The sequence below is a fragment of the Geotrypetes seraphini genome, chromosome 19 (assembly GCF_902459505.1).
Source record: "Geotrypetes seraphini chromosome 19, aGeoSer1.1, whole genome shotgun sequence".
In the NCBI taxonomy this organism is placed as follows: Eukaryota; Metazoa; Chordata; class Amphibia; order Gymnophiona; family Dermophiidae; genus Geotrypetes; species Geotrypetes seraphini.
In genome coordinates, this window is record NC_047102.1 from 27,051,016 (window position 1) to 27,067,007 (window position 15,992).

General features: G+C 41.1%; 1 protein-coding gene across 6 annotated transcripts in view; it reads left to right on the top strand.

Moving 5' to 3' along the window:
• PLEKHA7 (pleckstrin homology domain containing A7) overlaps nucleotides 1-15,992 on the top strand; it is a 437,534-nt gene that overhangs the window by 347,845 nt on the left and 73,697 nt on the right. For all 6 annotated transcript variants that reach the window (XM_033928326.1, XM_033928327.1, XM_033928328.1 and 3 more), the window contains 4 exons: nucleotides 1,489-1,638; nucleotides 4,313-4,414; nucleotides 11,102-11,210; nucleotides 13,979-14,226. In XM_033928326.1, coding sequence (XP_033784217.1) covers nucleotides 1,489-1,638; nucleotides 4,313-4,414; nucleotides 11,102-11,210; nucleotides 13,979-14,226 — 609 coding nt within the window. The remainder of the gene's footprint in view (nucleotides 1-1,488; nucleotides 1,639-4,312; nucleotides 4,415-11,101; nucleotides 11,211-13,978; nucleotides 14,227-15,992) is intronic.

Consider the following 15,992-nt stretch of genomic DNA (forward strand, 5'->3'; position numbering starts at 1 on the left):
TATCACATTTACAATATTAGTTTCCCATTAGTTGTTGTCATTTTTATTAAATGTATTCATGCAACTAAAGATGTGCAATTTTTAAGTATAATAAAGCTAAATATTTACCCAAGTCTTTATGAACTGAGGCGATTTGTGCCTGCTTTTTTTTTTTTTCTCTGCTCTTTATCTGTTTGAGTTTTTGGTGCTGTTCTGAAGCATGCTTAACTGACAAAGAAATGCAAAACTAAGTAAACGGAGACACCATGCCATACCATATACAGGCTCATAATTTTTTTAAAAACATAGACATCCAAAGAGCATCCTAAATTGGAACTTGGACGTCATAATTGCCAAGACTTCCAAGTGTCAATAAACGAAACCGTCTTTCTGTATGTCTAGCAAAGTGTTCCAGCCTCTGTGCGTCCTGAGCACGAGTTGGGTGTGGTGGAGGCGTGCTGTAGGCGGGCTTTGGGTGTTCCCAAGGGCAGGCTAGACATGGATGTCTTGCAGCGATAATCAAACATTTTGCAAGACATCCTGGACAGAACTTATACAGTTGGAACTAGACCTGTTTTAGATGGGTCTCAGTGCCACAAAGGTACCCAAACTGACCAGATGACTACTGCATGCATCAAGGTAAGACACCCCCACAATCCCCCAGTGCTCACTGACCCCCCTTCCACCAAACAAAAATGAGAAGAAAAAGGTACATGCCTGTCTCTAAAACAGCAGCATCTGATATGGGGAAGCCTAGTAGAGCTGCATACAGTGTCTTAAGTAGCCTGGTGGGTGGACTAATGAACCACAGAGAGGAGGATCCAGGCCCATAAGACACTTTAACCACTGCAGTTATGGTAGAATGTGTGAACCCACTCAAAACCTGCTATGCTGCCATATAGGTGCCACTTGCAGCCACTTGTGCTATTGCGGTGGTACATAGGCGGTATAGTAGGTTTTGGAGGGCTCACCCTAAATTATAAGGGGGTTACGGTGAGATATACAGCTGGCACCCTTTATGTGATATTCACAACAGTGTCCTATTGCTCTGTGGGGATGTCTATGTGGCCAGTCCATTACTATGCTGGCCCCACCCACGTCGAAATGGTCAGGATTAGGACGTTTTCTAAATGGATGTTTTTCTGATTGAAAATGGGATATAAAGTTAGACGTTCAGGTAGCCAAGATGTCTAAGTAGACAGGTTTAAAAAAAAATAAATTATATTTGGATGTCCAGCAGTTTGTCATTGGAAAAAGGCCATTTTTGTTCCTCTAACTTTGGACATTCCAAGTTAAATTTAGACTTTTTTTTTCCCCAAAAAAAATATCCCACAATTTTCAACAAGGAATCATTGTGGCTTACAATAAGATTTGGGATCAGTTGCTAAATTACAATTAGATTCTAGGGAACATATTGGATCAGTCATTTTAAGGAGAAAAGATGAGTCTTCAACGTTCTCCTGAAGCTGTAATAGGATCCATTTTCTTTCTTCCCACTTCCATGTTCAGGACAAACTGGAGTCAGTTTTAGAGGTTCTTCACAGACAAATGGAGCAATACAACAGCCAGCCGCAGCACGTTGAAAACATTGCTTACCAGCAGAGACTACTGCAAGAAGACCTTGTCCAAATTCGAGCCGAAATATCCAAAGTATCGACGGTATGTGGCTAGTGACTAAGTAACTGTTGCTGGAATGTTCCCTGCTAGCTCTAATTGCTGTTCAGCCAACTCTCAATTTAACTAACTAATTGGGGGGAGGAGGTCTCAGTTAAATCGACTTGTCTTAAAAAACCCCCACACATTTAGCTTTATGCGAGAACATTACATATCGCGCATTTGGAAATACATACTGTGCATGCACACAAATGTTTTGCTTTCTGAATTCTGAAATCTCGTCCGTGACGATCAAATATCGAATGTCAGCCCTATTACAATATACGTAGCTGCCTGCAATTTGTACTTAAAACAACAGGGAAGTACTCGGGGAAACCTATAACTTGATGAACTGCTGACATAAGACTGCTAAATCTTGTCTGTTAAACCCCAAATCTGTTAATTTGGGGTCTGTTAAATTCAGGTTTGACTGCATAGTGATTTCTACTGTACCTAATAATTGAATCCCTACTGGGTCTTTGTCCTTTTTATGTTAAATAAATAAAAAAATAATTTAAAGTTAAGTTTTAGTTGATGGGGCACTGAAATACATCTCACTTGACGGTCTAAAGCAGTATTTTTCATTGCAAGATCCAGAGGCCAGTGGGAAGGGAAAGAGAATGACTTGTCTATCGTCTTTTTGTGGCTTTGGCATTTCAAAGCTGGCATTCAAAGTGGTGGGCACTGGAGGATTAAGTGACTTGCCCAGGGTCACAAGGAGCAGCACCGGGATTTGATCTCACAACCTCCTGGGTGCAGAGGCAGCAGCTCTACCAGTGAGCCACACCTTCAGTGGCAATTCATATGTTATGTGAGTCAACTAGAGGACAGTGAATCCATTGTGACATCACTGATGAGTTTGGCTCTTAGGCACTGGTGGAATGAGGCATTATGACATCACAATCTCAGCTCTGGAATGTTGCTACTCTTTGGGATACTGGACTTGATAAAAGGGAATGGGGACTTGTATACTGCCTTTTTGTGGCTTTAGCATTTCAAAGCTGTGGGCACTGGAAGATTAAGTGACTTGCCCAGGGTCACATGGAGCAGCACTGGGATTTGATCTCTCAACCTCTACCAGTGAGTTGACCCCGGCGTGACTCCCTAACTCTCTTTTCTCTCGATATAAACTTCTCCCTGTTTTTCCAAAGGTTTGCTGCTGGCGCTGTCTCTAGAAAAACTGCTCTGTTTCTTTCAAGAACTCTGTGGCTCTCAGTGAGTGTGGGTTAGATAATATACAGAATGTGACCATACGTCCTGTTTTGAACGGGACCGTCCCGTTTTTAGCTCGCCTGTCCCATTGTCCTCACGCACAGCTTCAGGACGCAAAATGTCCCGTTTTCAGAAAGAGCGGAACAGGCGAGCTAAAAACGGGCCGCCACTGCCACCTATTTCTCCAAGCCACCGCCGCACTAACAGATCGTCTTCGTGTAGTGACTGCAAAAGCCTCCCACCCCCCCCAAAAAAAAAAAATTCAGGGCCAGCCAATCGCTACCTATCTGGCCTGGAACTTCCTCTCTGATGTCAGACTTGACGTTTGGGGGGGCGCTGCATGAAGATGATCTGTTAGTGTTGCAGTGGCTTGGATAAATAGGTGGCAGTGACTTGCGAGGGCTGGAAGAGAGAAAGACAGACAAAAAAGGAGGGGGGGCGGGGAGAGACAGAAAGAAAGAAAGAAAGGGGGGGGCAGGAAGAGAGAAAGAAAGAAAAAGAAAGGGGTGCAGGGAGAAAGAAAGAGGGGCAGGGAGAGAGAAAGAAAGACAGAAAGAAAGAGAAAGAATTGAAAGAAAGAAAGAAAGGATGCACAGTCAGAAGGAAGTGCAACCAGAGACTCATGAAATCACCAGACAACAAAGGTAGGAAAAATGATTTTATTTTTAATTTAGTGACCAAAATGTGTCAGTTTTGAGAATTTATATCTGTTGTCTATATTTTGCACTATATTTAATGGGTTCCGGGGGGAAAGGGGCTGTCCCATTTTGAGGGAAAAAATAAACAGTCACATTAAGTATACAGTAAGACTGTGAGCAGTGATGATGCTTGAAGAAAGCAGAACAGCTGGCCCAGAGACTGTGTCTGTTACAAGACTCTGGGAAAGGTCAGAGGGCATTACCAAATTGGTGAAAATGCAGCTTGGGTGGTTTGAGGTTGATGGCAGGAGACTAGATGGAGAGGTTGGTAGCAGTTGACACTGATTAAGATAGGGTTGAGTGAGAATGTATATTGGGGAAAGAGAGTTTTAGGGGAAATGTGGGTTGAGCGAGAGTCTGGAGAATCAAATGTCATACATACTGCTTTAAGGGCACCTGAAAAGCCATATTATTGAAGAGGGACACCTCGCCACACATACTTTATTGCCCAAGATCCTGGGCAACATCCACTTTTATCCAGCATTGGTCCTGCCTATGTTGAATTTTTTGCTGCCACTCCAGCAATAATGAAGCCCACTAACCTAAGGTATTGAGATATTTTAATTATCTTGACAATCGTGATACTCCTGATAGTATTACTGATTCAGAATTAAGATGTAATCACAGGGTACCTAAGATGAAATGGCCTTTATTTGTATTTGATTTAATTCTTATACTTACTCTGTTTCTGGTTTTCTACAAAGTAGGCAAATGTCTTATAAACTACTGGGAAAACGTAAACAGACTGTAATTTTTATCATTGTCTTCAGGAAATGGAAAATGGTTGGAATGAATACAGAAAACTAGAAAATGATGTTGATCACTTGAAGCAGGCTTTACAAGAAGAAATGAGTAAATCTTATTTATCTCAGGTTAGTCTAATCTAGTGTCTCTCAAACTTTTTTTTAAGCTCTGGCACAGTAAACAGAGCAAATGTTTTTTGCGGGACATTATAATTGAAATTAAAAAATTGCAAAACCAACAAAAAATTAAATGTGAATTATTTTTTTCAAGTTCTTTACGCTAAGTAAGGGTAATATAACAATGGTGAAACTAAAGTAGATAGAATATAATTGATAATCAATGTGATGGATGTGCTTGTTTTTGAGTGTAAATTAACTTAGAATGCAGCTTGATAGACGACAAGCAAACAAACATTTCATCATCCACCATCTGCAATTGTTCTCTTTTTTTCGATTTTAATTTCTGTTGGAGCTGAAAATCCAAGTTCGCAAAGATAAGAAGATCCAAATGGTAACAAAGCCTTAATTTGCTTTATTGCTCAAGTTAAGATAACTACTGCATAAAAACTAAAATTGCTTGTCTAGGCGGTTGATCCTTACACATACAGATGCTCATAACCAGTGGTCTCAAACTCGCAGCCCGCCAGGTACTATTTTGAGGCCTTCGGTATGTTTATCATCATCACAAAAGTAAAATAAAACAGTTTCTTGATCATAAGTCTCCTTAGCTATAAATTACAATACACTTCTCCCTCCGTATTCGCGGTTTCTGCACTTGCAATTTTGATTATTCGCGGGTTTTCTATGAGTGCAGAAATGGGAACTATTGTACTGTAAACTGAAAAATCAGGCAGCAAAGTCCTCGCTCCCGTCCCCACGAACTACACCTCCCAGGGCTGCCCTGCGGGTGGACGTGCCTTCCCACGCAGAGCGCTGTAATGCCGCGACTCTCCGTCTGAGCGTTTGGACTTGCAGAGGGTTTGGAGGCAGGAGCGCGAGGCCGCGGCTGCTCTGTCGGGATTCCCAGGAGTGGGAGAGGAAATCCGTGATGGGCTGCCTCCCCTCTCCTGCCCCCTCCGCGCTTCCGTCTGGTTCCAAGGCCGCGTATTGACCAGCTGAGGCCAGTCTGTCCCCGTTGTGGGGAAGCTGCCAACATGCTGAATATGTGGAAAGTGCGGGAGCTGATGGATAAAGTGTGAGTATGGCTTCCTCCGGCCAGGGAAGAGGTAACCCCTGGTTCCCCCCCTCCCACCATCCCCCCTCTCTCTCAGCTGCTGAGAAGGATCTGTCATGGTGGCGCTGGGCTCAATTTGAAGGAGGCCGCAGGCAGGGCAAGGAAGGCTGAAACACCATATGATAAGTTATTCGCGGTTCAGTCCAGCCCCAATCACCGCAAATACGGAGGGAGAAGTGTATTATTATTATTAAGACTTAGCTAAAAGGAAATATTTATAAACTATAAATTTATAAACTGCATGTCAAAGCAGCTCGTGATTGGTGAGGCCCAACTTCAGTGCAGGAAGAGGCGGTCAGAGCATAACCGCGAGTGATTTCCTTCACTCGCCAGTGCTCGGGCTGCTCTCTCTGGCTGCCCTCTCCTGCCCGGTCATTCGCGGTCAGAAAATACAGCAAATGACTGGGACTGCGAATCGCCGACCGCAAATGACCGGGGGAGCACTATATTAGTTATCAAAGAGTAGAGTTTTCAGTTTCCTCCAGAATAGGGCAAGGTTGGGTTCTGTTCTGTCTCTGCAAGAACGTGAGCAAGGATTGGACTATTTTTCTGTACTTGAGATTTTTTTGTCGAGGGGAGGTTTAGTTGAATCCTGTTAAGAATTCTCAAAGTCTAACGTTGTTAAAAGAAATAAAAACAAAAAAGTTATTCGGAATGAGCCAAGCGAAAGGCAACTGGGATTAGAATGTTTAGAAAAATAAGATGTCCGGTCAAAGAAGTTTAAAAAAAAAAAAAAAAAAAGTTTATTTAGTGAATGAAATAAGCTAGCTTTGGGAATGTGCATTTTTTATACTTTGTATTTTGTTCGTACCTTTAGAAATGCATTTGTATTCCTCTTCGGTTTTGTACTGTGTGCCATGTCTGGCATTTGGAGGTTTCCAGTTCAACTTTTGTTTGCACACTTAATTTAATGGTTCTGTATTAGTATTGGGAGAGAGTCGGTCTTCGTTGTGTGTGTGATTGTGGTGAGGTATTTTGGTAGTGCATAGTCTCTGTGCAGGAATCAGTAGTAGTTTGTCTTCTTAGTTTCTCTAGCAGAAACTGTATTGGTGTTCAAGGGTCCAGGTTATAATGGGTTCTGTATAGACCTCAGCCTTCACTCCCAAAGGGGAATTGTTTAAATGATGCTATCACATAACTAATTGTATTTTTTATTGAATGGTTGAAGCTGGCCAGGGTTTGCCGTTGCATGGAAGATCTCTAGGAGAATAGTCTGGCGGTTCGGATGGCAGATGATGTGTGCTCACACAATGATGGAGTTGTGAGGATAAGATGGCAAGTAATCAGGCCACTTTATTGATAAATATGCCACAAGAGCTCATCGACTCATGATGATGTGTGCTGTTATGCTTGAGGACCTCTTGTTCTATCCTCAAGTCAGGTCTTCTGCTTCTAAGATCACCTGAGGCTGAGGATGCTATTAAGTTAGTATTCCTAGCTCCTGGGTAGAGAGGACCTGTTTCTCAAAAATGTGTGACCCAATGGCAGGCGGTGGTAAGCATCCTACCGCCATCTGGCAGCCAATTGGGACACATGTTTAAAAAAAAAAAAAAAACTCTCCAAGGCAGGATGTCCACATTGTAGGCCTCCAGAGTGCATCTACAGAGATGCGTAGCGATGCTTAAGCACAACCAAGGCAGGGCATGGGCGTGGCTTTGCCTGGAAGTGGCCTCGGGTGGGCTTAAGCGTCGCTAAACGTCTACGTAAATGCGAGACAGATGCCTTAAATATAGGCCTGCAAAATGTTTATGCCAATAGATTAATCTGAAATGGTTTGAGCTTTTAATAGTATTTGAATGTGCTCTAAAAATAAATTCCCTATCTTTTTTTCTTTCTTTGCCTCCTTAGTGCTGTAAATGTCTGCAGTGGGGATGGAATGGAACTTAGCAGGTGTGGATGGGTATGGGATAAATTCCAGTAGGAAAGAAGACATTTCCATCCCCATGCAACTCTCTATTTCCCAGCTCCTAGGTGTTAACTTCCTCCTTCCCCCTCCACCACACTACCCAGCCTACCCACCTTAACCGTCTCCCCCCTGACCTCCTCGTCCCTTCTCTCCCTAACCTCAACTACTTCGTTGCTTCCAACTTTGTTCAAGTGGTTGTGAACCACTTGTAATTTTTGATAAACAAATGTGAACCGCCTAGAACTCCCTGGGTATGGCGGTATACAAAAATAAAGTTATTATTATTATTAAGGAAGGAGACGGGGGCAGCTCTGGCTCAGCAGTGACATCTGCTGGTGTGCATCAGATTCTCAGGAACTGTAAGCTGTACATTAAGGGTCAAGGATGGGGGTCTGCAGTAAGGGGGCTTGGTGGGAGGGGATTTAAATTAGGAGAAGTTTGAGAAATCAGCCACCCAAAAAAAAATGCTAGTTCTGTTGACTCCTCTCTGCTGGTTATATGATTAACGACTTCTTTTATGACAAAAGACTGGGTGCACAAGCTTAAATGAAACTTGGCAGTGTTAGTCATACTGGTTGAGCCTTTATTCTCTGGTCATATTTATCATTCTGTTATGTGCCTGTGCTGGGGAAATGGAGGGAGATGATTTATCTCTGCTGTGTGTCCCAGACCAGTATTTGTCATCATCAGATATAGTTAGCATTATGCTTGCTTGTTTTAAAGTGACAGAGGAGTCTATGAACCAGGAAACATCTTTATCTGGATTTGTGTGTCGCAACGCAATGCTTTTACAAACCTGTCTGCTTCATGGCAGCCGAAGTTTAGGAATCTGGATTAATTCTACATTAGAAAGAAAAGCCATGACTTAGACAAGTTTATGCTTCTTTCAAGAACTGATGTCTGCATCAGAGCAGAAAGTTTCTCTCAAGACGAGTTGCCAAAGTTGGTCTATGCGATTGTTTGCTTTGCTACAATTCCCTGTATTGGGGTATCTCGAAAACGTTGCATACTCGTCTACAATTATTACAAATATAGCAGCAAAGATAATTTTATTTAAATCTAAATTTGATAGAGTGACGCCACTTCCGAAAGAACTTCACTGGCTGCCATAGTAACCCATGTGGAATTCAACATCTTGCATTTTTAAGCTTTTGTATGGCAATTGCCCATCTTATTAAAAAAAAAAATTATAACCTGCATCATCTACTATTAGATTAGATCTTATCACATATCTAATCTAATAGATTCAAACTTCCAGCAGCCTCATCTGTATACTTGATTTTGACGCATAAAAAATAGTTTATTATAGTAACACCAAGCTATATGGAATTCATTACCAGTAGATACTAGTTGTGAAAGAGATTATCTGAGATGTAGAAAGCTCTTGAATCCTTGGCTTTGTACAAAATATCTCTTGACAAATTCTGGTTTCAGTCTTGGCCAGTTTTGGCCTAAATTTAAGATTAGCTTACCTTTATTGTACTTGCAGAGCTGATGCTAATTCAGTATAATACAGTACTCCCACGAAATTCGTGGGGGTTCCGTTTCAGGAACCCCCGCGAATTTCGAAAAACCACAAATGCAGTTTTTTGCCTGTTAAGAGGCAGGAGAAGGCAACTGGGAGGCAGGAGAGGGCAACTGGAGCACTGGCGGGTGAAGAAAATCACTCCCAGTCTGCTCTGACCGCCTCTTCCTGTAGTAAAGTCTGGCTACACCAATCAGGAGCTGCTTTGACATGCAGCTCCTGATTGGTGTAACCCGACTTTACTACAGGAAGAGGCAGTCAGAGCAGACTACGAGTGAGCGAGTCCACGAACCACGAATTTGCAGGAGAACACTGTACTTGCTTAAAGGAGATCCATTCTTCTGAGATCCTAGAGCATTTGACTGTACATTTTCGAGAGCTGAGGGTCATGATAGTATATATAAAACTTGATTATTATCTGGGTTGATATTCAAAGTGATTTAACCAGCCAGAAATGGCTCCTGGCCTGTTAAATTGTCTGTTTGAGGCTAACTAATTTTCAGCGGCATTTAACCAGTTATTGCTGAACTGAAATCTGGCTATTTATTTTGAGGATGCTAAATGTAAATATTCAGGGCCGGATTCTGCAACCGGTGCCGGTATCGGCCAGCACCTTCAAACTCGGTGCCAGTTGCATCTCAATCATGCACCGGCTGCAGAACTGCGGCCATGTGTAAAGTAGGCACCGGAAACGTGGGCCAGAGTTTTCAAAGGCCTACATTTCCGGTGCTTTATCTTTCACGTGAATCACACCTGTGAGACACTTTACAACACCTAACACCGCTTCTGGCATTAGCCACGCCTACAGTGATGCTAATGCCTCTGTAGGTGTGATTCCAGCGGCAGTAGGCACCTAGATTTTGTCTTATAAGAGCTTTTATTTTTCCAGTTTTTACCGATGTTTTTGATTTAAGTTAGGCACCTAATTTAAGGCATTGATTTTAGAATCCAGGCCTCGGTGCTTAACCAGCCAGTTTAACTTCATAAATAGGACTGCATAAAAGTCCGTCTTAACTTTCTGTGCTAACCCACAGCCCAGCATTGGATTTCTGGGTTCAAAGCAAAAAGCTGATCAATGCCAGCTGACTATCGGGCCTAGTGTTAAGGCTATAACTGCCAGGCCATATAGGTTACTCCAGTATGTTAACGGAGAAGAAGAGAAGAAGCCCTGCAGTGTAGGTCGTCCATGCTTATGTGTAAGCTGTCAATAGGTGGCTTAAGTTAATTAATTGTTGTAACTATTTGTTGCTTTTATTATGACATATTAAGAACATAAGTACATAAGTAGTCGCCTCCGCCAGGGCAGACCAGAGGTCCATCCCGCCCAGCGGTCCGCTCACGCGGCGGCCCATCAGGCATATTGCCTGAGCAGCAGTCCCTGACTAATTTTATACCTACCTCTACACTTATCTCTAAACCTTCCACTGCTCTTATCTGTACCCCTCAATCCCTTTGTCCTCCAGGAACCTATCCAGGTCTTCCTTGAAACCCTGTACTGTGCTATTTCCTATCACGGCTTCCGGAAGGGTGTTCCATGTGTCCACCACCCTCTGTGTGAAAAAAAAATTTCCTTGCGTTTGTTCTAAACCTGTCCCCCTTCAATTTCATCGAGTGGCCCCTTGTTTTTGTGGTTTCTTTCAATTTGAAAAATCTGTCCTTGTCAACCTTTTCGATGCCCCTCAGGATCTATACCATGATTAAAGATGTAGCTTTATTCTCATTGCTTTATGGGTTTTCAGATTGTGGACACCTGATGTAGGTGGGTACGCCAAAATACGTCCCGTGTTGAGATCTGCTTTAAATCTAGATTTCAGTTTTTAAACGTTTTGCTATATTAAAGTGTTTCTCCGTTGGTTACCACACCTAGTCCATCAAGTTCAGGTTTTTCTTGCTTATCTCTGCCGTTGGGCTTATCTCTGCTGCTAGACTTACGCAACACTGTACATTAAACATTTAAGAGATAGTCCATGCTCAATAGAGCTTACAGTCTAATTAAAACAGGCGAACAGGACAAATAAGGGGCATGCATAGGAATTGGGTTAAAATGGCCAAGCAGATTGCTCTGAAGCTATCCCTTTACATTTAATAACGATTTGTAGGTCTTGGGCTTAGATTTAATTTTTTTTTATATGTTGTATTGCTGAATATTAGGAGAAGACAAAAATGCAAAGAGATCTGTGGAGAATTGAAGATGTTACGGCTGGCTTAAGTGCAAATAAAGCAAACTACAAAGTCATAATAGGATCTATGAAGAATCCAGGTATGTGGGACAAGCACTTTTCACGGGAGTGAATGTTAGCTTAGCATAATTATCATTTTTTATTTTATATGCCTGAATTTATACTTCAGGAAAAGAGGAGTGAAATCCGGCAATTCTAATCTAGCATGGCAGCTTTGCAAGTTCACAGTATATGGAAAAATATCCAATACACTAATCACAAGTAAACATCTCAAGGAAATTGTAGGGTAAATACAATGATAAAACATTTCTAAGATAGTATGGTAGAGATAGAAAGGGACACCAGGGGTTGTTGCAGTGGTTGAGACTTGCCTAGTGTTTTTTAAATTGTTGAAGCTCAAACAGGCATAACAAATTCCTTAGTAATTCAACACTTGCAAGGAAATTGCATTAAATAAAAGCGCTACCCTTGCCCCTGGCTGCAAGATTCTGGCTGGTGTCTAAGGATGCACATGGGTATGATGGCTTCTACTTTGCCTAGGCCAGTAGGTGTGTACAGGGGTAGAATGTAGGCAAACTTTATAATGTAGATTATTTAGGTATGCACATAAATTAGCTAATTTTATTTTTTTTAAAAAATTTTTCGTCAAGTTTTTTAATGTTTAATAAAATTTTTTTTAGTCAAGTATTAAACATGAAAAACTTGACTAAAAAAAAAAAATTAGCTAATTTTATAATCCAGTTGCAGACGTTTACGTCTGACTTTCAAATAGGTGTAAACATCTCCACCTGCCATATAGGCATGATTCTGCTGCTTTTCCTAGTATCTGGCACTCGTTTTCGAAGCAGGTGGATGGCTCAAAAGGGACATAAAAGGTCCATTTGCCAAAAAAAGTCCAAATTGTCATTTTTGAAAGGTAGAATTCGGACGTTTTACACTGTAGTTTGCCCAAACAGCAAGGATGTGTATTTTGGGTGTGACTAGGTTCCTTTATAGAAGACTAATGTAAGAGGCTGTTAACGGGCCTAAAATTTAGGCATGCACACATAAAGAGTTGGTGCAAATGTGCATGTCGAAGCATGATAGGGCTATGTATATAGCATAGAACAGAGGTAGGCAATTCCGGTCCTCGAGAGCCAAGGGAGGGTCAGGTTTTCAGGATATCCACAATGAATATGTATGAGATGGATTTGTATGCACTGCCTCCTTGAGATGCAAATCTAGCTCATGCATATTTATTGCAGATATCCTGAAAACCTGACCTGCCTGTGGCTCTCGAGGACCAGAATTGCCTACCCCCTGGCTTAGAGGATTCTGTAAATTATGCGTGCAAGTGAAAACCTTGCTATGTGCCACCCGTGTGCAGGGGAGCCCTGCGCATGTTCCGTTTCTTGGAATCGGAGCATGTGCTGGACGGAGGAGGGCCCGGTACAGAGGTGGCAGGAGTTGCAGGTGGGAGTATCACGTCTGCTGTTGGGATTAGGGACCCTTACCAGCTCAATTATACATGGGTCCTGGGATTCAAAGAGCAGGAGCAGGGTCCTTTGTGTTTCAAGTTTTATTATGGCTTGATTTAGCGCTTGACTTTCCTAAGTGGTTTACATCATAAATGTCTAAAAATTATTCTTTAATCCCCTACTCATCATCAAGGGACCTCCGATCAAATAATCAAAATGTACTCTCTATACTGTCAATACGGGAACTATTTCACGACACTACTCGCAAATCCATTTTCTCAGCTACCGCCCCCGCTTTGTGGAATGCCCTTCCACTAGACATTCGATTGGAGAACTCCCTCGGAAAATTTAAAACCAAACTTAAAACCTTCCTCTTTAGCATCAGCCTCCGCCTTTTAACTCCCTGATTCATACGTAGCTTTGAAACAGCGAACACTTCTTCTGAAGTGATTCTCCTTCCTAATGTCTTTACCACTCCTCATTTACCGTCCTTTTTTATTAATTTTACTTCGATGTATTTTAAACAACCTCCCCCTCTCTTACTCTCCTTCCGTTTCAAGTACATTAATTTGAATTTGTCCAATATTTTTTTTTAATATCTGATAATTATTGTTTTTATTTACTAATTTTAATTGTTTTCTATAATTTTTTATAATGTACACCGTCTAGACATGTACATTTTTATAGACGGTATATCAAAAATAAAGAAACTTGGGGAAAGCAAACCTGATAAAATATTAATAAACTAGACATGATACAAGAGGGAAACGGGTGGAATTTACATTTCCTAAAAATAAAAAAAATGAGAGGGTGGAGGTAAAAAAACATAAGGGTGAATGGAATGATTTAGGTTAAGCGCTTGGTCTAGATCTCATACGCATCTTTAAAGAAAAAGGTTTTGAGGTTAGACTTGAATTTATTAGGGCTCCTTTTACTAAGGTGTGCTAGCGTTTTTACCGCGCACTGCATTGACGCATGCGTTAACCCCGCGCTATGCGCCAAGAACTAACGCCAGCTCAATGCTGGCGTTAGTGTCTAGCGTGCACGGCAATGCAGCGAGCGCCAAAACCACTAGCGCAGCTTAGTTAAAGGAGCCCTAAGTGTTAGTTTTCTGCCTCAAAGTTATTGGGAGAGAGTTCCACAGCTTCTGAGCTACCGCAGGAGAAATTGGTTTGCGTGTTGTTTTGTGGCACCTCTAAAATTCGAAGTTTGGTTTTGGGCCTGATAAATATTAGTATATCTAGATGTCATAATTGCTCTCAAAGTGCACACCTAAAAAAAAATAATAGCTAAGCGCGCAAAAAGCTCAAAATGAAAAATTAATTTTAAACAAACACAAACTGGGCAGACCTCTCGTATCTAATATTGTATGTGTTCTTCCCCCCTCCCAGAGAGAAAAAACGTGCCTTTGTTTCATCAGTCCTCTGTGCCTTCCGCATCCACTTCGTTCAGACCTAAGGAGAGCAGAGCTGCCCATCGGCAAAGTCCTCCACTGAGTCCGGTGAAATCTACCCTGGAGGTTAGATTGTTTCCAAAGTCCCAGCCGCAGCCTTTTACTCAGCCACCACCTCAGGTTCAGACGCAGCAGCTGAGAAAAACAGAACCTCTGCTTCAGTCACCCACCAAGCTGTCGCCAAAGGTTGGAAAGGCCATTGCACAGTTAAACAACACTTCATGAATGCATGTGAAAAGAAATGCGATATTAACGGCCTGTTTTACAAAGCAACGGCCCCGAAGTCCATAGAGATTTAAAGGGCTTCGGGGCCATTACTGCGCAGCGGCCACTAGCTCGGCTTTGTAAAACAGGCCCTAAGTCTTGAGTTTGTATTTGCAAGAAATGCAGAATTTCCCTCGAATTTGAGTAAAATGCTCTAATTTTTTTGAACTGGTTTTGCTAGAAATGCAGAATTTTCCACGAATTTGAGTAAAATGCTCTAATTTTTTTTAATTGGTTTTGCTAGAAATGCAGAATTTCCCTCGAATTTGAGTAAAATGCTCTAATTTTTTTAATTGGTTTTGCTAGAAATGCAGAATTTCCCTCGAATTTGAGTAAAATGCTCTAATTTTATGAACTGGTTTTGCTAGAAATGCAGAATTTTCCACGAATTTGAGTAAAATGCTCTAATTTTTTTTAATTGGTTTGCTAGAAATGCAGAATTTCCCTCGAATTTGAGTAAAATGCTCTAATTTTTTTTAATTGGTTTTGCTAGAAATGCAGAATTTCCCTCGAATTTGAGTAAAATGCTCTAATTTTATGAACTGGTTTTGCTAGAAATGCAGAATTTTCCACGAATTTGAGTAAAATGCTCTAATTTTTTTTAATTGGTTTTGCTAGAAATGCAGAATTTCCCTCGAATTTGAGTAAAATGCTCTAATTATTTTTAATTGGTTTTGCTAGAAATGCAGAATTTCCCTCGAATTTGAGTAAAATGCTCTAATTTTATGAACTGGTTTTGCTAGAAATGCAGAATTTTCCACGAATTTGAGTAAAATGCTCTAATTTTTTTTAATTGGTTTTGCTAGAAATGCAGAATTTCCCTCGAATTTGAGTAAAATGCTCTAATTTTTTTTAATTGGTTTTGCTAGAAATGCAGAATTTCCCTCGAATTTGAGTAAAATGCTCTAATTTTATGAACTGGTTTTGCTAGAAATGCAGAATTTCCCTCAAATTTGAGTAAAATGCTCTAATTTTTTTGAACTGTTTTTGCTAGAAATGCAGAATTTTCCACTAATTTGAGTAAAATGCTCTAATTTTTTTGAACTGGTTTTGCTAGAAATGCAGAATTTCCCTCGAATTTGAGTAAAATGCTCTAATTTTTTTTGAACTGGTTTTGCTAGAAATGCAGAATTTTCCACTAATTTGAGTAAAATGCTCCAAATTTTTTGAACTGGTTTTATCTGCCCTTGTCCTTTTTCACTCTGTTCTTAGTCTTTTAGTTCTATTTAATTATTTGTTTGGTGGTTGTAATCTTAAGGACAATCCACACTTCTGGAGATTTCCCTTTTGACTTTCTCAGTCAGCTCTTTTCATCCTTGTTATTCCTAGGGTATGAGTTGTAGAATATACACTCCTGGTACGCTATATTTCAACAAATTATCTTCCAATATATTGGGGGAGTTATTTTGGCTGTTGGCATCCAAGTGACTCCTCTACCGTCATGCTAAGAGTGGTCTCCCATGGGGCCTTGAGAACATTGAGTGCTAGGATTAGGGAATGCAGAAATGTTGGTGCATGCTAACCCCATGTCACATAGAAAATGACACTTCAGTATAGCGTATATAAAACCCCATTTTGCACAGGACATACATATCAGGATGTTCAAGTTGGAAAAATGACAGTTTCTAGCCTTGTGTAAAGTACAGATAGAACCATGGGAGATACACATTTGTTTCCATAAACACGTA